Source organism: Tyto alba, unplaced genomic scaffold (assembly GCF_018691265.1).
Source record: "Tyto alba isolate M040663 unplaced genomic scaffold, T.alba_DEE_v4.0 Super-Scaffold_33, whole genome shotgun sequence".
In the NCBI taxonomy this organism is placed as follows: Eukaryota; Metazoa; Chordata; class Aves; order Strigiformes; family Tytonidae; genus Tyto; species Tyto alba.
The window spans coordinates 12608642-12629337 of record NW_024881308.1 but is presented as its reverse complement, the minus strand read 5'-3'; the positions used below and the strand labels follow the sequence as shown (position 1 = coordinate 12629337).

The 20696-nt window shown below is 40.8% G+C and overlaps 4 protein-coding genes and 1 long non-coding RNA gene across 12 annotated transcripts in view; 3 read left to right on the top strand and 2 right to left on the bottom strand.

Moving 5' to 3' along the window:
* Window positions 1-3225, bottom strand: part of ZNF831 (zinc finger protein 831) — a 56760-nt gene extending 53535 nt beyond the window's left edge. For 3 of the 5 annotated variants that reach the window (XR_004409623.2, XR_004409622.2, XR_004409624.2), the window contains exons 1-2: window positions 3111-3225; window positions 1691-1881 (exon numbers count right to left, since the gene is read on the bottom strand). The gene's annotated coding sequence lies outside the window, so the exon portion shown is untranslated. Of the gene's footprint in view, window positions 1-1690; window positions 1882-3110 lie in introns of those variants that run through there. The other 2 variants (XM_033010425.2, XM_033010432.2) reach the window with 1 other exon arrangement.
* Window positions 960-1740, top strand: LOC122154179. The gene is made up of 3 exons (XR_006166107.1): window positions 960-971; window positions 1136-1179; window positions 1703-1740. It is a non-coding gene; the product is annotated as an uncharacterized LOC122154179 (long non-coding RNA).
* A 233-nt stretch (window positions 3226-3458) lies between the features above and the next one.
* On the top strand, window positions 3459-7372 carry LOC116965753 (uncharacterized serine-rich protein C215.13-like). 3 transcript variants are annotated; one of them, XR_004409626.2, is made up of 3 exons: window positions 3474-3560; window positions 5105-5218; window positions 5501-7368. XR_004409626.2 is itself a non-coding variant. In XM_033010434.2 (3 exons), the coding sequence occupies exons 2-3, from the start codon at window positions 5207-5209 to the stop codon at window positions 6345-6347; spliced, it is 873 nt and encodes a 290-aa protein (XP_032866325.1). In that variant the 5' UTR covers window positions 3474-3560; window positions 5105-5206; the 3' UTR covers window positions 6348-7368. The 3 variants fall into 3 exon arrangements, 1 of the variants encoding a protein (XP_032866325.1); XM_033010434.2 differs by having other exon boundaries at window positions 5105-5232; XR_004409625.2 differs by lacking the exon at window positions 5105-5218 and having other exon boundaries at window positions 3459-3560; window positions 5501-7372.
* A 2850-nt stretch (window positions 7373-10222) lies between these two features.
* Window positions 10223-11406, top strand: ATP5F1E (ATP synthase F1 subunit epsilon). The gene is made up of 3 exons (XM_033010436.2): window positions 10223-10335; window positions 10500-10626; window positions 11265-11406. Exons 1-2 carry the CDS (start codon window positions 10304-10306, stop codon window positions 10621-10623), a joined length of 156 nt encoding a protein of 51 aa, XP_032866327.1. The 5' UTR covers window positions 10223-10303; the 3' UTR covers window positions 10624-10626; window positions 11265-11406.
* Window positions 11407-12603: 1197 nt separating this feature from the next.
* TUBB1 (tubulin beta 1 class VI) lies at window positions 12604-20681 on the bottom strand. Of its 2 annotated transcripts, none has more exons than XM_033010433.2 (4): window positions 20434-20681; window positions 14838-14946; window positions 14536-14646; window positions 12604-14402 (listed from the first exon to the last, which is right to left on the bottom strand). In XM_033010433.2, exons 1-4 carry the CDS (start codon window positions 20563-20565, stop codon window positions 13330-13332), a joined length of 1425 nt encoding a protein of 474 aa, XP_032866324.1. In that variant the 5' UTR covers window positions 20566-20681; the 3' UTR covers window positions 12604-13329. The 2 variants fall into 2 exon arrangements, with proteins under 2 accessions (XP_032866324.1, XP_009969972.1); XM_009971670.3 differs by lacking the exon at window positions 20434-20681 and adding an exon at window positions 16583-16753.
* Window positions 20682-20696: the final 15 nt, after the last annotated feature.

Below are 20696 nucleotides of genomic sequence, written 5' to 3'. Positions count from 1 at the left end.
GATGCCTGCCCTGTGCTCTGTATGCTTACATGCTCAGGTGGTTTTGTCACTGGTTACTTCAGCAAGTTGTATGTGCATCAGCTTCCCGGTGCGCTGCAGGGCTGTGTCTGGCTGGCAATGCCCTGGGGAGTGTAGGGTGCTACGGGTGAATGCACCAATACTGCAGTGAGTGTGACCTGAGGTAGTGCAGAGAAACTGGGGATTCTGGTGGTCAGGAGGAGGTGGCGAAAAGAAAGGAGCTACAGCTGGGGGGATGAAACTAAAGGACCAGGAAGAAAGAAAGAAAAGATAAAAAAAAAAGGGCAAGGAGGAAGGAAGTGGAAGGGATAGAGGTAGAGGAATGTGATGTGAACAAATAGGTGGATCTTTACCTGCTTCAGCTTAAATGGTTTCATGTTTTACCCTATCTACAGGCTCAGGCTTTTAAAGCCTGAATCGGTAAAACTTCAAACTCACCTATATAACTTTGCTGAGAAATAGAACAGAAGTAAGCAAGCCTTAGATCCAAAACTCAGTGGCCTAGAGAATATTTAAGATGATACTGTTAAATATTTTGTTCTCAATGCTTGCCTTCTGAAGTTTTCAGTAACAAACAACTACGTTTCCTTGCTATTCATTGTCTCAATTATTTTGGATGATTTTTTGATGTTCCTGTGACCCTTAAGGGCTCCCAACACAGCTACTAAGGATTTCTGCCGGGAGGAAAGACATGCGGCAAGTCTCCCAAGCATCATTCTAAAGCAAGTTGCATCTAGAAATGGTATAACAATTAATTTAAAACCAGAAGTTTAAATTACAGTAGCTGGAAGTTGGAGGTCTTGGCAAGACTGATACCCTCTTTTGTTGAGACTGAACACCTGGCATTATCTGCTGGTTCTACTGGAAACACAGTGCTCTTGAATTCTCAGCTATCTGTATGGACACAGCCATATGCCTGTGGAAAGGTGCTTCTGTATGAAAATGCTTACCTGGTTTGTATCTGTAAGTTGAAACAAGGAATGCAGAAATTACTTTTACTCAGGCGTGATATAAGAATTGGCCACACCAGTGATGGGATTTTGGTGTTCACTTAGTAAAGATTTTTTTTTTACTGTAAATTAGAGTCACCTTGTCCTTCACTTCTTGATTTAAACAGACTTTGGATGGCTAAAGCCTGAGAAGTATTTCTTCTTGCCAACAGTGAGTGTCAGCACCTGTTCAGTCATACAGCAATTAACTATAAATGTAAAACCAGTTGTTTGTTTTGGAAAAATACAGAAAAAACTTTAACCATAATTTCCTACAACATTGCTGATCTGTCTGTTGTGGTCTATACTTGCAGTTAAACTGTACAGTCTAGCATATTTCCAATAAATGTCATATACGGTAAAGCTAAGCACCCTTTGACTATTAACTGTAGCCTTTCAAAGCCCCCTGGCACTGACAGAGTCAGTTCAAAAAGGAGAGATCAGCATCCTGTTGAGGTTCACATTTATAGAAGAACTGAAGGGTGCCGAAAAAGAGAGCCTGTGTGAAAGCACTGAGTCATTTGAGAATCCTTCTATTTCTGAAGGTGAAGGCTGCTCTTTCATTTGCACAGAATCTGTTAATTTCTTCCACAAATAACTTGATAGCTTTGTTTTATATGTTGCCATAGAATTTTTCTAAAGGTAAGGTTACATGTTACAACTAAGCTGAACTAATTGTTTACCTTCAATTAAAGGAAACAGTCCTGCGTCTGCCTGCTGCCTTGGTCCTGGCTGTGCTGTCCTACTTCTTCCCTTGCACTGAAGATAGTGGTCTTCACACCCTTTGTGGAGCCAAATCAACTTGTTAAGCCAAAAAAACATGAATGTGAGAAGTGATGCAATCTTTAAGCAGCCAGCAGCAAGGCGAGACACGCTGCAAGAGGAAAAATGGAGAATCTCCTTACTTATAGGAAGCTATGGGGTGGGCTGAAATGGTATTGCCTATACAGTAATTTAATACTGCATCTACTACAAAGAGTACTTGATTCTGTAAACAGTGTATATTATTACAATAGTAAAAATTACAGTTTTGTAAAACAGTAACATTAAGTTAGTCTTTCATCTCAGATGCATGTATCACAAGAGTTCAGCACAAGATGGCTTTTTTACATTTTCTTTTTCTCCAGAAAGGTTTGACAGTCCTTTAATCAAAAAGTTGAAAAACACTGAGCTGAAAAAAAAAAAGTGTATCAGCTAGATAATATGTATATATTGTCCAGCTGAATGTATCAGCTATAAAATAATAAAATTAACAATGTATGTAGTAAGTATTTTCCTAATCATGTACCCAATTCTTTTTACACCAAATTAAATGACATAATTGCCCCTGCTGTGAACTTTGATATTGCTGGAGCCTGTTCAACTTTGCAGACACCCTGGTAAGTAATCTGTTTTATAATATGGATGAGTTAGTGTTAACAGGTTTTTTGGGGACTACCTAGATATTACTCACCTGTGAGATAACTGCTTTGGTTTATCTAGATTTAAGCTCATTTACATATATCAGCTGCACCAAAATCTAGTAGGTATTTTGTGAAATGGGGAGTAAGGAAGTGTGTATCATCAAAACCCATACTTTGAATTTATTTATGTTTTATAGTGATGCCATATTCTAAATGATCTAGCTGAAGTGCTAGAATCACATAACCTTCTTAGCCTGATACTCTATACAGTTTTATTTCCTCTATTTATAATTGGCAGTTTTGAGGGACATTCAGAAAGCTATGGAATTTCCCTGCTTTTCCTGTGACAGAATAGACAGAACGAAAGGAAGCAGGGTGCCACTGCACAGACAAGGCTATTTCCCTATCTGCAAAGTGAGATGCAATAATGGCCCTTATTTACCAAGGATCATCTTCTTTGTCTTTCAAAGAAGCGTAAGCACCTTTGAGACTTTTATTTCTTAAAACAGGCTCCAGTCATTGATGTCACCTAGGTGTTTTTAAAACTTTTATCCAATATTATCATCAACTGTGGACAGAATGTTTTACGTTATCATGCTATTTTGCCGTAACAACATTTAAGAAGTAACATAGCTAACAAAAGTTATTAAACATGTTAAAGTAGGAAGTAATGCACAAGATTATTAAAACTTGAGTGTACCTGAATTCTGCTCTACAAATCCTGGTTCCCTCCAGAGCTATTTGTGCCAGATTTTGTAGAATAGACAGCTAAGAACTTGGATGACACTGCAAAAATCTTCTGACTTTGAATCCAGGTGTCCAAAAGTTAAACATTAATGTCTTCATCTGCTTCATCAACTAACCTTCAAAATGTTGTCCTGTAACAGGAAACAGCACAGAACTGCAACTTTATCTTGCGATTAGAGCTGATTTTGGGGTATGCTATCTGCTGGTGCTCTGTGCAGAATGCTGTACTTAAAGAAGAGGAGATTTAATAGGAGATGAGCCGTATTGTTACCAGCATGGCATGATTTCCAGTAGCTGTGAAACAGATTAGGGTCATCAGCAGAGACAACAGGAGAGCTTTACCAACACAGCCCAGTATGGCTTACACAGGCAGAGAAAGGAGATAAATCCACAGCTATCAAAGGTAGGAAGCATTATCACTGACCTATACATTTTATACAATAGTGACCATAATTCCATGTTTTTTGACATCGTTATTTCATAGAAAAATGTGCAATAACTTTGCCATTTTCAATTACAGCAGAAGGAACACAGTGAAGAGCTAATAGAATTTATAGTCTGTTAGAAATCATGTTGATGCTGGCTTTTCATAGTATTGTAATTTGCCTCTTGTATACTTATTTGTTATAATGCATTTGAGAAACTTTAAAGATAAAGACAGTCATGAAATTATAGTGTTGTTAGTTACCAAGGGATTTATTTTTAAGGAGTTAATTTTTTTTTTGTTTTATTAAGAATATAGAGCAGCAAGCAAACTTGTAATTTCATCACAAATTATGCATGTTAAGAAAAAATAATTATCTGTTTTCCGTTCTGATCTATAAACGTACTCTTGGTAGAATTACAACTGTGTTGCATAAGCTCTAAAATTACATATGCGTTATAAATAAATATTAAGAGTATTCAAGAACTAGTTTGGGTCTCGTCGTTGGTACTTAAGCAGCTCTTTTGTTAGTCTGGTAATTTTTGTGTTGTGCTAAATCCCCACAATTTTAGTATTTGCATAATATGACATCATTCCTGTCAACTTCAGTCTATGTTCAGCAGACACCTGCTTCAGTTAAGAGGTGACCTCTGTAGGAGTTCCACCCGTGGTGATTATGTTAAATCCATTATACAGGCGTCTGGACATCAGTTGTGTAGTAACACAAGCAAAGCTTGGGTGTATTCACCTGAGAAGCTGCAGCCTCCTCTATGTCTGTATCTTCCACTTTCTTGGTCCATAAAATGCTTTTGTGATGACTTTATGAAAAACTTTATGTGCATTTCAGTGCCTGTGTCTGGAAAGACAACAGCAGGTTTCAACTACTCTCTGCTTTGCAGCACAGTCTTGACAAGAGAAGGCCGCTGTAGACCAGCCTCTTGATCTAATCATAGTTAGATGCACTTTTATGCACTGAAATATAAGCTGCTCTGTTCTGTTTTTAATTAGATGTCTGCCTTCTATCAGAACTTCTCTTTAGGATATTTTTATTAAACAATTCAAACTAACCACAAATAAGAAATTAGTTATTACAGTACAGGTTTTATGTCCAGAGGTACAAAATAAAAGTAATAAAATAAGACCTCTTTTTCTCTGAAAAACAAGTAGATGTTGCTGAAATGTGCATTTCTTAGTCACAGAACCAGTTTAGCATACTGCTAGCTTCCAAAAATAAATCATGCATGCTGCAGACAAAAATGCTTTTTTCTTTGCCATTTTTGTTAGCGTCATCAGGAAGATCCACATTTTTTAGTTAGAAATTATAAATCAAAAGGAAATAATCCCTCATGCCTTTAAAGTCAGAGGCTCAGTTTGACGTGTTGCCATTTACAACTGTATTTTTTTTAAATCTCTCTCCGTAACCAGTAAGCAGCCTAGTATCTGAATATCCTATGGTATCTGGAAAGGAAGAACAAAAACATTTTCATTTCCATTCTGTTACATAACTATTATTTTTTTTCCAGACCTTCAGGACAGGGAGATGGCATTTGACAGGAGGGTATTTGTCAGGCTATCATAGATGCTAAAATCTGGTTGAACAAGGAGAGACATGCCAGGGCAGAAGAATGTCTGGTACTGTATGTATTATTCTGTACGTGTACTTCTGTACTGGTCCTCTGTGAAGGAGCAATATTTTGAATAAGTCTGTGAGCTCCCATTAATATATTTTTTTCTACACCAAAAGAGAAACCATTAAGAGACATAAAGATTAAAACTGTATGCTTAGTTATTTTCAGAAGTAATATTATTTGGGTTCATTATGTCTTTTTGTTTTACTATGGCATGTTATTAGAGATGTTTAGTTTAAGATACTTCTGATTTAACACCAGTCATGTTGTGGATTTACTTGGCTTTTTCAGTGTCATCTCTTTCATCTACCTGGACCTACTTGGTCTCACATTGTTGGCCTCCCTGGACCCCTCCAGTGTCAAGACTTCAGTCTCCTTGGAACTCTTTAAAATCCCCTTTTCAGATTCTTTGGCTTTATCCAGTCTGAGCTCCTCTGCGGACTTCTCCAGTCTCACTTCTTCATCTTCTCTGGACCTTTCAAGTCTCACATCTTCAGCCTCTTCAGACTTCTCTAGTAGCTCCTCTCCAATCTCCTTAGAGCTCTCCAGTCTCTCCTCTTCAGATTCCTGGGAGCGCTCCAGTTTCACCTCTTCAATTTCACCGGACCTATCAAATCTCAGTTCACCAGGCTCTCTGGATCTCTCTGGAGACAGTTCTTCAATCTCTTTAGATTTCTCAAGCCTCACCTCTATACCCTCTACAGATTTCTCCAGTCCTACTTCTTCACCCTCTCTAGACCTCTCCAGTCTCACTTCTCCGTCCTCTCTCGATGTTTCCAGTCACACCTCCTCAGCTTCCTTGGACTTTTCCTGTACAATCCCTCCATCCTCACTAGGTGTATCAGAGCACACCTCCTCAACCTCTTCAGAATCACTAGATCTCACCAATTTTAACTATTTCATGTTTCAGGGCTCCTCCGAATTATCCTCATCAAACTCTGACGATGTTTCTAATTTCATCTCTACACCCTTTCTGGATGTCTCCAATCTCACCTTTCAGGATCCTTCTTCCCTCACTTCCCCAGTTTCTTTGGTCATTTCTAATCACACGTCTTTAGTTCCCCCAGACCTATCCACTCTCACATTTCTGGATGTTGCTAATCACACGACTTCAGCTTCTCTTGATCTGTGCATCTAACCCTCTTAACATATCCCTCCTTCTCTCTGCAACCTCGCTATATCTTTCTAAACTTTCCTCCTTTGTGTGCTCTTTCCTAAATTCTGTCTCTGAAAGTTCTTATCTGAGGAAAGTTTAGGGCTATACAAATATATTCTGTCATCTAAACAGAATGGGGCATGAATACAGGTTGTACAAATCTATAATGGTGCCTTGTTTACAGCTGCGTAAAGATCAATATATATTCTGGAGTTTTTGTACAGCACAATTTCTGTCACTAATCCAATTTCCATTCTGCCTCAGCATGGTACCTCTCCTAAAGGTTTAACTTTTTTTATTATTTTTGAATTTTTATCTATTAAGATCAACAAATAGTAAATAAAGCTAAATGTGCAAATAATTGTGTCCAAGTTGTATATCTCCATTATGGATTTAAATCTGAGTGCATTGCACAAAATTGCAGGCAGAGGCATTCCACGTGAAGGGACGAAGAGAAAAGATGTGGTGGGAAAACTGGGGGAAAAAAGAGCAGGTGAGAAACAGGGGTAAGGAGGGGAATCGGATAAGGTGTGGGACAGGAATAGAAGGACACACAACTGGAAGAAAGATGTCCAACTCTGCTAGCGTGATTTTTCTCTACCAAGCCATATTTGTGGCCTGGGCTGCCCACGAGACTTAAAATAATCTTATTGATAACTATTTTATTTATCAAATCATGTGAAGTTACCATCAAAACAGCATTTATCTATTACATCCCCTTTATTAATATATATAAGTAGTGAAATTGTGTTGTATCAAATATGTTGCACAGGTAGCAGAGAGAGGCTTCCTTAAATCGTTGTTTTCTTGTATCTTTTTCTTATGGTTATTATAATTGGGTTTTAGAAAACAAGTATATTTTGTTTCAATATCATATCACTGGCACGCTTTCTGTGTTAAAACTGTCAAAGCAAATATTTTTAAACCGATTTATTTTTACAAGGTGAAAAACTTTTCTCAGTGCCTGTCTCAAAATTAGGATAAAAATGGCTCACAAAAAAATAAATAAGGAAATAAATGCATGAAATAAGAATTATTTTCTGCCTCATTTATACTTGTTGTTTCTTTAAAATCATGTAGGAAAGACTAATACATGGATTTTAGAAATGAACCCCAAAATCAATAGGAGAAAAGTTGTTTAGCAGTTATTAAAAAAAAAAAATCACAAATCATTGGACCAGATGGAAGGAACTAGCATAATGTAGCATCCTAAACTGTCCACTTCCAAAAATATCATCAGAACTAGCATAAAAGGGTCTTCTTCAGTAATCTCAGCACAGAGATTAAGTAGGCAAATTAAGGATGGGAAATTCTTTCCATCTTTTCACTCTTTCTTTCTGGTTGGCCTACTTATTACACTGTTGGGCAATCTTCTTTTACTGTCATAAACTATCCTGGAGACTCTGACATAGCAGAGGATCAGCTCCTCCAACCTCAGGAGTGATGCATCCCAACAACGAGGAAGTCGGGGGAAAATGCCAGGAGGCCTGTGTGGATGAACAAGCAGCTCCTGGACAAGCTCAAACACAAAAAGAAAGCCTGCAGAGGGTGGAAGCAATGACAGGTAGTATGGGAGAGATACAAAGAAACTGTCTGAGCAGCCAGTGATCAGGTTAGGAAGGCCAAAGCCCTGATAGAGTTAAATCTGGCCAAGGATGTCAAGGGCAACAGGCTGGAGAGGTGGGCCCGTACAAACCTCATGAAGTTCAACAAGGCCAAGTGCAAGGTCCTGCCCATGGGTTGGGGCGATCCCAAACACAAATCCCAGCTGGGCGAGAAGTGGAATGAGAGCAGTCCTGTGGAGAAGGACTTGGGGTATTAGTGGCTGGAAAACTGTCTGTGAGCCAGCACCGTGTGCTCACAGCCCAGAACCCACCCATGCCCTGGGCTGCATCCAGAGCAGGGGGGGCAGCAGGGCCAGGGAGGGGATTCTCCCCCTCTGCTCCGCTCTGGGGAGACCCCCCTGCAGTGCTGGGGCCAGCTCAGGGGCCCCCAACAGCAGAAGGACACGGAGCTGCTCGAGCGGGGCCAGAGGAGGCCACGAAGATGCTGGGGGGGCTGGAGCAGCTCCCCTGGGAGGCCGGGCTGAGAGAGTTGGGGGGGTTCAGCCTGGAGAGGAGAAGGCTCCGGGGAGCCCTTCGAGCGGCCTCCCAGGGCTTAAAGGGGGGACAAGGAGAGGTGGGGAGGGACTCTGGATCAGGGAGTGCAGAGACAGGACAAAGGGTAACGGTTTTAAACTGAAAGAAGATTTAGATTAGATATAAGGAAGAAATTCTTCCCTGTGTGGGTGGTGAGACCCTGGCCCAGGGTGCCCAGAGCAGCTGTGGCTGCCCCCTCCCTGGAAGGGTTCAAGGCCAGGTTGGACGGGGCTTGGAGCAACCTGGGCTGGGGGATGGTGTCCCTGCCCGTGGCAGGGAGTGGGACTAGATGATCTTTAAGGTCCATTCCAACTCAAACCATTCTGTGATTATGTATCTGGTAACAATTGCTCTTTTTGTTCTGGTGGATATATACTGACATTATAATGTATGGATTGTTAATTGCAATGGCTCTGGACTATGTGAGATCTATAATAAAGCTAGAAATTACTCGGTGCTTTAAAAATGTAAGTGAAAACATCACTGTGCAATGTGAAATCACTGTGATTTCCAGGGATCTGCACTTCAGCAGATACCAAAATCAGCAGGAAATCACAAGGCCTCTGTGCAAAGACGACCAAAGTCATCAGTGTTTCAAGACCTGTATGGCTTCTGGAGGGTTCTTAAAAATTTTGTGATGTTGTTTGGCTCTAGACAGAAGGAATAGAGAAAACAGCTATGCATACTGAAATGCAAGGATTTATTAAAAATCCAAACCATAATCTCCTTAAATCCTTAGTCCTAATTATTTAAATGAACATTAGATTAGGACCAAAGTGATTCCTTATCAAACATGATTCAACTCTTCTCATAATTTTTTGCTTATTTTACATGGAAAATTATCTGTTTTTCTATTGAGTGTTGGCAGGCTAGGATAGTTTCTAGTTTGCTACATTGTCTTTTATGAATTTGTTTAGTGTAAATGATTGAATATAATTTCAGGTGTGTGCATAAACAGTCTTACATCCAAAAGAGTCCCATGTTAAGGTATCATGTCTGACAGGATAAAATGCTGAATATGGCACAGCTTGGCCACACACAGATTAAAACACCAAATTGAAGACAGTCTGTTTATAAAAGTAATTGGCTCCACCTGCTTGTAAACCATTTTATTCTTTAGTCTTACCCAGAAAAAGCTAAGAACTGATGGCATAGAGGTAATGTCAACTGATTTAGCTGGAAGAAAACATGCTTTTAACCACTTGCTTGGCTTCCTAGATCACAACAGGACTTCTTAGGAATGAGTTAATATGTAGACTATCATTAAGTGCTATATAACTAGCCATTAGCCTCATAGAAGAGTCAAGACTTTGGTTAACGGATATGTGTTTCTGGCAAATTACTGGCTCTGAATCATGCAATACCACGCACATACCCGCTTTTTTGGACACCAGAGGCAGGTCGCAGCTGGACATACCTGAAGGCGGAGATGAGACCTTCCCCAACAGGGAAAGACCCAAACCTTTCCCAAACAATTCTTATGGGTAAGAACCAGGAGAAACACGTCAATACAGCGCAGTGCAGCCCGCATTCCTGCGGCGAGGCCGGGAACCTCCCGCTCCCCCAGGAGGCGGGGACTCGCGGGCTCTCTTCGGCCTCTGATTGGTCGCTGCAGGAGGAGAGCACTCGTGACTGGAGGCGCAACTGGTAGTTGCCATTGGCCAGACTCCCTGAGGTAACTCGGATTCCCATTGGAAGAAGGACCGTTCCTGTTTGTTGATTGGCTAGAAAGCCGCTCTGTGGGCTTTCCTCTTCCGCTGGGCGCTGACCTTGCCGGGAGCGGGGCGGTGGGCTGCAGCGATGGTCGCGTATTGGCGGCAGGCTGGGCTCAGGTACCTGTCTGGCGGCGACACGGGCTCCAGTCGCGACTGACTGGCGATAGCTGTAACGGCCGGAGGCGGGAGAGCCGACGGGGTGGCAGCCGTGTCTCTGCAGGGAGTGGAGGAGCTTTTGGGACGGGTTTGATTCTCACCTTCGTTTTCTCTCCTGTCTTTAGTTATATCCGGTATTCCCAGATCTGTGCCCAGGTTGTTAGAGCGGCAATGAAGCCTCAGTACAAAGCGGAGGCAGAGAGGGTGGCAATGGCCACTGTGAAAACTGTGAAGCCCAAGAAAGAATAAAATGTAAGTAAATAGAGCGGGCGGGGGTGCCTCATTACAGCTTTTTATATGAGGAGTGTTCGTTTCCCAGTGTGAATCAAGTTAATGAAAGTCTGTAACTGCTTGGTTCATTTCGTGCAAGATGTGGGAAACCAGCTCTGATCTTCATACATGAAGTGAATGGATTGCTGACTGGTTTGGTGCAAGTGTGTGTAGATGTGGCTGCATCCTGATTACTTATGGAATAGGAAATTCCTTAATCTCATTAGTTCAGTAAAGTGGGATGTTCTATCCACCAAGCCCTGCTTTGAAAGATTTAGGGCTTGGCCAAAGTTGTTATGCACTTATGCAAAACAGCTGGGTTGCTATAGTGATGTTCATAGGTTTCCTGTCTCTTACTTTACGAAGCCAGCAGACAGCCTCTCTGAACTACTGTTTCCCCTAATCAGCAGACTTATTTGCCTGTTATCTACTATCCAGGAGCGATAGATGCTATTTGTACCTTTATTTGTGACATCGCATATGTCATGAGCAGCTGAAACCTCTTCTGTTTCAAGTAGAGCAGCTTCTGTTCCTGATCTGAGATTATTATTACCTTCTGTTTGAAGCATACCTTGTACATATTCTTGAAGCTAATAACTTGTATTTTAAATCTCTCATAGGAACTGATCTGTGGTGAATATGCTAACGGCAAACTGCAAAGCTGTAGGCAAGCTCAAGACTCTGCAATAGGATGTCATCACGTTAACTGTAACACTTGCCTCTGTGTAAAGCAGTATGCTAATAAATGTAATTTCTGTTGAATGAATGTGTGGAAAGTGTTGTTCTTCTAGGAGCAAAGTACTCCTTTTTGCAGAGACATTTATCTTTCACTTGTGTTTAAAATAGAAGACTTTTTATCACAGTCTATGATTGAGTAGCAACATATGTTTATTTTTAAGGCAAATCTCTTGTTGGATTTCATGTTGATATTCCAGGTATATAAATGAATGAGATTTAATTACTGTTTAAAACTTCTCTGCTTACTTCATTTCAATGATTAGTGATTACTTTGGAAAAAAGCTTTCTTCACTAAAACCTGTAGTTTGCCCATTCATATGTCTAGAATATAGGCATATCATTTAGGTAAAAATATCTCTGTCAGTTCTCTCTGCTGGAAGTGGTACACTGTTGGCTTTAAAATTCTCTGTCATAATGATGCTTGTCTTTCATGTGGGCTTAGAACAAAACTAACTTGGTTAAAATCAATTTGACAAGGCTTAGGGTTACAGCTAAACTGGAAGCAGGATCTTTTCTCGTGGGTGTGCTGTGTGGGACCCCATCCCCAGGCTGTCTGGAACGCTGAACTGTGAACTGGGAGTTGGAGACCTGGTGCCCTGTATGAGGTGGAAAAGGAGGCACAGAAAGCCCTGGGCTGTGCTCTGGTCTCGCAGGCAGTGGTTGTCCTTGTTATCACTTTGTCACTTTACCAGGGATGGGGGAGAGGGACAGGCGTTCGATGGGAACAGCAGGAATGGAGGGTGATACTCTGCACCTGGAGCTCTGTTGGTCTGGGGGAAACTGCACAGGAGGAAATAGAGCATGCTCATAGAACTGGCTGTCAACTCAAACATGAGGAATCACTTTCTTCAGAGTACAATAAACCCTCTCTTCTAAAAGTATAATAAAAAAAGCTCATTTTTTTTCATGTAATTTAAAGGTAGTCCTTACAAAAATAAACCATGATTTTTGTCTATCAAATGTTTCAAGTACTAAAGTATTTTATAGACTGCTATATAATTTTTATTTTAAAGAGTGTTATAAATACAGTGTTAAGTAGATAGCTGTGAAGGGCAGGAAAGTTTTTTTCCTGAAGTCAAGATATGTTTTTGATTTAGTGATTGCTGCTGAACTTATATCTAACTAGCTGCAAACCATTCTATCCATTTTGTTGTACTGAATGATAGGAAAAAAAAAATACAGTAGTTAGTACACATGGGAAAAAAAATTCCACACCAAAGCTTTTAGACAGTGTTCACAACTTTGTATGCTAATGTAAGTAAAGCTATAGTTTGCAAGAAAAACAAACCACACAGAGATAATGAATACAAGCTCTGCAGTAATATAAGCCAGCAAGGTGATAGAACTATTAAAGTAGTTTTAAAAAAAAGTAAGAATGTGCATTTTGCCCCATGTTGTTCCCCCTCCCCTTTCAACTTAAGGAACAGAATGTGGCTGCAGATCTACATCAGTCTGTGGAGTATGTAATAAAATAGGTACTGCCTTTATCGGCCTTACAGGCATGCACGTGTTCCTGAAAAAGTAACAAGTTCACAAACAAAACACAGACCGTGTTTAACTGAGAATAAATAAATTTGATGAGTTGATAGCATATTTTGCTGTTGCTTATGAACTTGATATATATATACCCAGACACAGAGGCTGTATATTACATTCAGTATCTAGTGCTAAATCTGTAAAAGTGGATACATTTACAAGAAAGGCAACTTGTCTTCATAGTAGCTTTTTCGGGAGAGATTTGGCGTCAACAGTTGTTTAGGAGAGGAAAGCATAGCTGCCATTAATTTTAAAAGCATTGTATTGTAATATTGGATATATTTTGACCAGATGCAGAGAAAAAATTCTGAAGAAATGTGCCTTTTTTGTTACACAGATGATGGATACTGCCTTTTCTTTAGTGAGTGTCAACAGGCTTATTTGGGGAATCTTCTGCTATGGCCATTGTTTTTACTGTGCTTCCTTTTCTGGGCTGGCTTCCACTTCTACCTCTTCGTATTCTTCAACATCTGCAGTGGCATCCTGGTACTGTTGGTACTCGGACACAAGATCGTTGGTGTTACCTTCTGCTTCAGAAAACTCCATCTCATCCATACCTTCACCAGTATACCAATGGAGAAAAGCTTTTCTTCTGAACATAGCTGAGAACTGTTCAGAAACCCTGATGAAGAGCTCCTGAATGGCTGTGTTATTGCCAATAAAGGTAGCTGCCATCTTCAAGCCTCGCGGTGGTATGTCACACACAGCCACTTTGACATTATTAGGGATCCACTCCACAAAGTAAGAACTGTTCTTGGTCTGGACAGCCAGCAACTGCTCATCCACCTCTCTGGTAGACATTCGGCCCCTGAAGATGCATGCCACAGTCAAGTAACGTCCACGACGAGGGTCACATGCTGCCATCATGTTGCGTGCATCAAACATTTGTTGAGTAAGCTCCGGCACCGAGAGGGCTCTGTACTGTTGGCTACCTCGAGCTGTCAGTGGAGCAAAGCCTGGCATAAAGAAATGCAGGCGAGGAAATGGCACCATGTTAACAGCCAGCTTTCTCAGATCTGCATTCAGTTGACCAGGAAAACGGAGTGAGGTTGTGACACCGCTCATTGTTAGGGACACTAAGTGGTTGAGGTCACCATAGGTGGGATTGGTGAGCTTTAAAGTTCTAAAACATATATCGTACAGAGCTTCATTGTCAATGCAAAAGGTTTCATCTGTATTCTCTATTAGCTGATGGATGGAAAGGATGGCATTATATGGCTCTACGACTGTGTCGGATACTTTGGGTGAAGGCACAACACTGAAAGTGTTCATAATCCTGTCAGGGTATTCTTCTCTGATTTTGTTGATGAGGAGCGTGCCCATACCTGAGCCTGTGCCACCACCAAGCGAATGGATGAGCTGGAATCCCTGAAGGCAGTCACAGCTCTCACACTCGTTCCTGACCACATCCATGACATTTTCAATCAGTTCAGCACCTTCCGTGTAATGGCCCTTAGCCCAGTTGTTTCCAGCACCTGAATTGCCTGTAAACAGAATTACAGAAAGAACAGCCACAAAGTTAACAAGTGAATTTTTAAAGGCTACAAAGGTGGGGGTTAAAAGGCCATTTTGGGACAGTTGAGTCTAGATAGTTTGCTGACAGCATGCTGTACATACCATGAATAAAATTGTCGGGTCGAAAGAGTGGGCCTATTTTGCTAGACCGTACGCTGTCCATTGTACCAGGTTCCAGATCCACCAAGATAGAACGGGGCACGTATTTATGGGCTAGGATGAAAGAAAATTAATGTGAACAATTATTGTTAGAAGTCAAAGAGACAGGCTTATAATCTACTCTGAAAAACCCAATCTACCTACAGTGATTTGGGGATTTATTTTTTTAAAAAATTACTTATATTAACCTTCGCGTTGGTTCTGCAAATTGCTCTGTCAGCACCCTGTCTGTGCTGAGCACTTACAGTAAGCCTCATTGAAGTACACGTTAATTCGCTCAAGCTGCAGTGACGCATCCCCATGGTAGTTTCCAGCGATGTCAATGCCATGTTCATCACTTATCACCTCCCAGAACTGAAAAAGGAAAGAGGTTCAATATACTCACAAAGATATACTTTTTTCCAGCACAATGTGTTCAGCACCGGCTCTGGTGTGTTCATGCCTGATGGCACATAAAGTAGGAACTGTGCCTGAAGTGGGGAATGTTTTGCCATTTAAGTGTCAGATGACAGCAGGGCTCCTCCTCCCCCCCTTCTCCAAATAAGTGCAAGGGAATAATTTAGAAGACCATTTATGCTGCTTAGCCATCACCCATACACTAATAGGTGGAGGCCTTCAATTTATTCCCTTTATAGTAAAGAAAAATTGATATTAAATAACATAGGTACTAACTAGTATGAGCTTAACAAAAAAATCGGGGGGGAGTGGGGGTGGATTGGGAGGGTTGCTCTGAGGCCTGTCATGCACCAGTGGGACTGTGGCATGGCAAAGCTGACTCAGACACATTTGTGCGTGAGCAATGCTTTCCACAAACGGATGTTGGTTCTAAATGGCCTATCTTGACGTTCATATGGATGTCTTGTACTGGGGCTCTTATCTAGGCAGCAGCCACAGCAGTGTTAATGTAGACACACCCACCCACTGTAATGACCAGGCTATTTTAATTTTAAAGGTCTCCTGGTTTACCATGCAGCCTTGTTTTTAGTGTACAAATACCACTGTCAACATGCACACAGTGTGTGCGTTTTTCTACAGGTCTTATTAGACATAATCAGTTTCCAGGCCAAAGCCAACAGAAAAAATAAAAATATTTCAACTATCACACTGGCTGCATTCAAACTATCTGGGTCTAGCATGACATTCCCTGGCCATCCACAGCTTCATGTTCCAATAAAAGGAGTCAAGGTGAGATTTGTGGGAGCAAAAAGTGGAGGAAGAACACAATGGAAAAATCCTTCAGCTATCAAGTGTCTTCAAAGACTTCCCAGCCCTAAATTAACGCAGACACTTTTTTTTTTTTTTTGACAGCTTCCTACTTATCAATAAATAAATAAAAAGATGGACATCACACAGCAAAAAGCAATGTGTTGCTTTATTTTTTTTCCTCTCTCCTAGCACAGAAAGTCAGCAATAAGCAACCTCTCTAAGTAACAGCAAAATACTCTGACACCACTACCTCTCAAAGGAGGACAGTGAGGCAGGAATCCTTAACTGCACTTTGTGCTACTCTCAGAAAAACCTCATGGATAGCAGAGGTCATTCTGTTGATTACTACAATTCCATATTAATTATTATCATGTGGCAGAGTTACTGCTGTATGGCTGAACTAAAGTACTGGCATCACAACTTTGCAGCCCTGGAATTACCGGCTCCTTCACTTGTCCCAGTATTTTGCAAACTAGATTAGTGCCCCTGGGAATATCAGTCCCAGCAGGAATGCCCAGGAGCACTCATAATCACCATGCCATAGTTATTGCAGCTGTTTCATTCTTTGACAGTCTTTAATTTAAAGGTTAATGTTTTAACCTTTGATGAGGAGTAAGACCTTCATATCAAAGCACTCAAAATTCACTGCTCGTGTGCCGTGCATCCTACCATTGAGTTAACAAAGTAATTTTTCCCCCTGAAAGTCTCCGTCTGGTATCGATGTTTGACCTGCTATCACTGATAGCACTTACTACTCATGACCAATATTGAAAAGAGACCTTACCTTAGCTCCAATTTGGTTCCCACACTGGCCAATCTGAAGATGCACAATTTCACGCATTTTGTGTAGCTTAGACCTGTTGGTGGCTACAACCTAACACAGGTTTTTCTAGTTGCAGAACAAGCCCTCTTTCTGCTGTTCCGTCAGCTACACCCAATGCAGTCCACCCCAAGGGGCCTTTTTATACTAGTGGGACTGTCACTCAGCCAGCAAGGGGAGTAGCCAGCTCCTCAGGCTGCTCCTCAACGCATTTGTCAAGGAGGCAAAGTGCCCCTTCACTGCCTGTGGATAGGGTACAAGAGCAGAGGTGCATTACCGAGTGGCTTGGAAAAGAAAATTGTCACATGCACCCCCCTACAATTAATTCCAGTTGTCTGTGCAGCAAACAGTGTGATTCATTAAAATCTGTGCACATCGTATTTGTGTTTCATTATTTTATACATATTATATATATGAAAATATACACATATATGGAGATTATAGCTAAAAATTAATGATCTTATTTTTTTAAGTGCTTCTGCTACATAATTTACATTTTAACATCATATGAGTCATACACGACAACATCCATAATAAAAAACAAACAAACAAACAAAAAACTTCTGAGCAGTAGACTCCTATAATCAATCACAATATTCAGCGCATGACCAGGCGAACGTGTAGTTCACTAATAAACATCATTCTTAGTATCTAACTGCATGAAAGAGGGGGGACAGGATCAGTAACAAAAAAATACTTTGTAAAGCATAAATGTAACACTATACTCTCAGTGGTATATATTCCTTAAAGATTTAATAAGAATCTATATATCTGAGCTAATCTAAAATCTGAATCAACTCGTGGCTAACTTGCACAGATGCTCTCTCATTCTCTCTCTCTTCCTTTCCTGCCATTAAGAAATACAATATTTCTTACAGATCTTATTTTCTTATATCTGAGATGTTGTATTTCAGAACTTGTCAGCAAAATGCTAGAGGTGACCGCTCAGTTCCAGTGAAGTTAACTATAGTGCTCACTGTGTGAAATGTTTCACTGCATTGAAGGAAATGATGCAAGGCTGAGCAAAACATGACACAGTCATGTTCCCTGCTGATAAACAGGACTAATATCACTGAGCAACAGAAACCCAGAATGGACTGTCTTCTGGAAGCTTATAGTAGCTTTATTACATGTCAGGCGACTGTCAGTGCTTTGCAAGTGTTCCTTTTAAGGATAGGAAAAGGAACTATCCTTAGGAAAGCACCTTAAATTATTTTGTGTAAAAAGATGACAGTGGAAGGACTTGACTCGTTGAAAGTAACTACCACTTTATGGCTTGCTAAAGATAAGGAATCACTGAGCTTCCATATGGTTCCAAAAGAAAAATCAGCTTATTCCAGACTTCCCCACCACAGATGACTTCCACTTCTTCCATCAGAGGAACAGACAACTGCGCCTAAGACAAAGTTTAGCATTGCAAAAAAAGTAGCTGGCAAATATTCTGTCATCTTCCCCCAAGCTATGACCTGCCCTCAGTAGGGAGTAATAAAAGCAAGACTTTAAATTCAGGTAGATTAACTTTGTTTCCTTAAAACATAACAGTGTTATCATTTTCCAAAAATTAAGTGTTTACCAAACAGTCTAGTTTACTCAGCAAGGCAACATAACAGTTATGCTCCATTGCCACATTGTAGATACTTTCTACAATGGCAGTGGCTATCTTCTACAATTTCCTAAGACAAAATTCTGGAAAAGTTATTTGGACATTTACTTTGAAAGCAAATTTCATATTATTCATGCACATTTTATATTTGTCTTCTCCAACTATGCTTAGCTAAAAGTAATAGTGCAATTCTGAGTTGTAGATTCAATTGCTGTGTTTGGAATGGGAGCTGCAATGACAGAATGTGTCAGAGAGCTGCTGACACTAAATAAATGCTACTTAAAATATGCAATGTATTAATCCACAATAGCCACAATTTATGAAGAGGCTGAAGATGCTAATACTCTGTCCAAAAAATGTGGCAAAACTATTTCAGCAATAAACATACTCACTGAGAGCATCTCACAAGCAAAGCAAAAAAAAAAAAAAAAAAAAAAAAAAAAAAGAAGGAAGTGAAAGAAATATGCAGTCACTTAACATTGGGTTTTCTCTTGCTAAAAATAGCTCCCTGGAATCATGTGCCTCCTCTGAATCACTTCCTTATAGAGACTTATAATTTATGGCACATGACACAAAGTAGTCAAGGTGCTTTGTGAAGCAGAGGTGGTTTTGTGCCTCTTTTTCCTCTCCTCCTCAATTGCATTTCTGTGAATCTCTGAGTCTGTCTTTATACCAAGTCTGGTACATAAAAAGCCTGTTTCTGTGTGGATTTTGTTTGCAGGCCTGTCATTCCCCAGCTCTGAGGAACCTCAAGCCTGTTAACTGCCCGTGTGTGCTTCTCAGGGATGGCCATTGAACATGTGCTATGGCAGATTAGCGGTGTGAGCGTCACTGGAGAAAGAGGAGATGGTGGTGGAGGGGCTGGCTCGAGGGACTTCTGGCACTGCGAAGATTAGGAGCAGCCTGGCACCAGGCACAGCTACTACCAGCCTGTCCTGCAGTGACTATTATCAGGCTGCCCACTGCTTCCATTGCCTTCAGAGTGGGCCCTAGATATCAAAGCCCTGGCGCTGGGTGTAAGCTAAAGCCACAAACAAGCCAGGTTTTTTGTTACTGGTTTTTGTTTGTTTCTGTTTTTATTGCTTGTGTTTTATTTTGTTGTGTTTTGTTTTTAATGTGACCACAGTTCCCACTAGCAACAAATACAAACATGCAGGGAGGCATTCTGTGATACTGCTTTTTTTTTTAATATGATTTACTTTGAAGGAACTAGATTTTCACAGTAGCAGAGAAGATTATTGAGAAGAAAGTCTATTCAAATTGAGAGAAGTCTGGCTACAGGCCACCTGGTAATTTGAGAGAGCTCTGTGAATGGCTATCAGATGAGCTGATGCTAGTCTCAACTAATCTGGGCTAGCTACATCATCCTAGGAATGCTACCAAAAACCATTGCATTCAATAGGCAATAAAGACTATCTACTTCACATTTTCATTTCAGTTAGTAAGAAAAACTATTTAAAGACTGCCTTCCTCTGGCAGGTGGTCCAAAGACTGACTGCTGCAAGTTACCATCAGAGTAATGAACATTTTGGTACAACCGGAGTGGACAACCGAGCAGTTCATTAACTTCCCCATGCTGAAGAGCTACAACCTGGCAAAAACCTGGGGCTTGCATGTGAATTCATCTGCGGGGTACTTACTAGGGCCCTCTCGCCACAGCCACAGTTAGTGTGGAGTCTGGATCATTTAATGAATTACCAAAAAGGTCAACTGCACAGCAGCCACAATCAGTTCTTGTCTGCTGTTGCTTTTGTTGCACTGATTCTCAGTGCCTCAGTTTCTCTGTTCATAATGTGGAGCTAATAAACCTCATGCCTTTTTTATAAAACATGCTGAGAGCTTAGGAAGAAACGCTATGAGGGAAGGACTGGCTGTGGTTTACTAAACCTGTTTACCAAACATGAAAGCTCTAGCCAACATATGGAAAAGACACTAGTAGCCTACTCACGCAGATACTTAAACCTTCTGCAAGAAAATTAGAAAGCTACTTTTTACTATTGACTAAATCTTGTAGCAGATAATAAAGAATCTTCAAATGTCCTGAACCCTAAAGAAGAGCCTAAAAATTGGACACAGACCTGCATTCCTTTGTAAATTGTAGCATAAAAGGGCTTGAAAAATTCCAAATTTGGGACTAGCAAAAAAAAGCAACCAAACCAACCTCCCAGCCTGCCTGCTCTGGGCAATCACACAGTCCTGGGTGCAGTCTTACCCAACGCTGGTGTGTCAGGCCAAAGGTAAAGAATCCTGTAACCCCACCACACAGGGGCCGCATCCATCTCTGGTACGAGTCCTCTCGGCACAAACCCTGTGTTGACACCAACTCCATATATTGAATCATCATACTGCTTTAATGGCTTTTCCTTTTCTTTTTTTTGGGGGGGGAGGAAGAGAAGTGCTTAAAATCGCTTCGTTTTTTGAGCGTGCGAGACGGAGATTTCACACGGGGGGGACCAGCGGGACACCCCGCCATGA

Coding starts and splice junctions, on each gene's coding strand:
- LOC116965753 (XM_033010434.2), top strand. CDS start 5,207: ATGTCTGGTACTGTATGTATTATTCT. Junction 5,233..5,500: donor GGTACTGTATGTATTATTCT/GTACGTGTACTT, acceptor TGGCTTTTTCAG/TGTCATCTCTTTCATCTACC.
- TUBB1 (XM_033010433.2), bottom strand. CDS start 20,565: ATGATGATTCAATATATGGAGTTGGTGTCAACACAGGGTTTGTGCCGA. Junction 14,647..14,837: donor GTACTTCAATGAGGCTTACT/GTAAGTGCTCAG, acceptor CTTTCATCCTAG/CCCATAAATACGTGCCCCGT. Junction 14,403..14,535: donor ACCCGACAATTTTATTCATG/GTATGTACAGCA, acceptor TTCTGTTTACAG/GCAATTCAGGTGCTGGAAAC.
- ATP5F1E (XM_033010436.2), top strand. CDS start 10,304: ATGGTCGCGTATTGGCGGCAGGCTGGGCTCAG. Junction 10,336..10,499: donor TGGCGGCAGGCTGGGCTCAG/GTACCTGTCTGG, acceptor TCCTGTCTTTAG/TTATATCCGGTATTCCCAGA.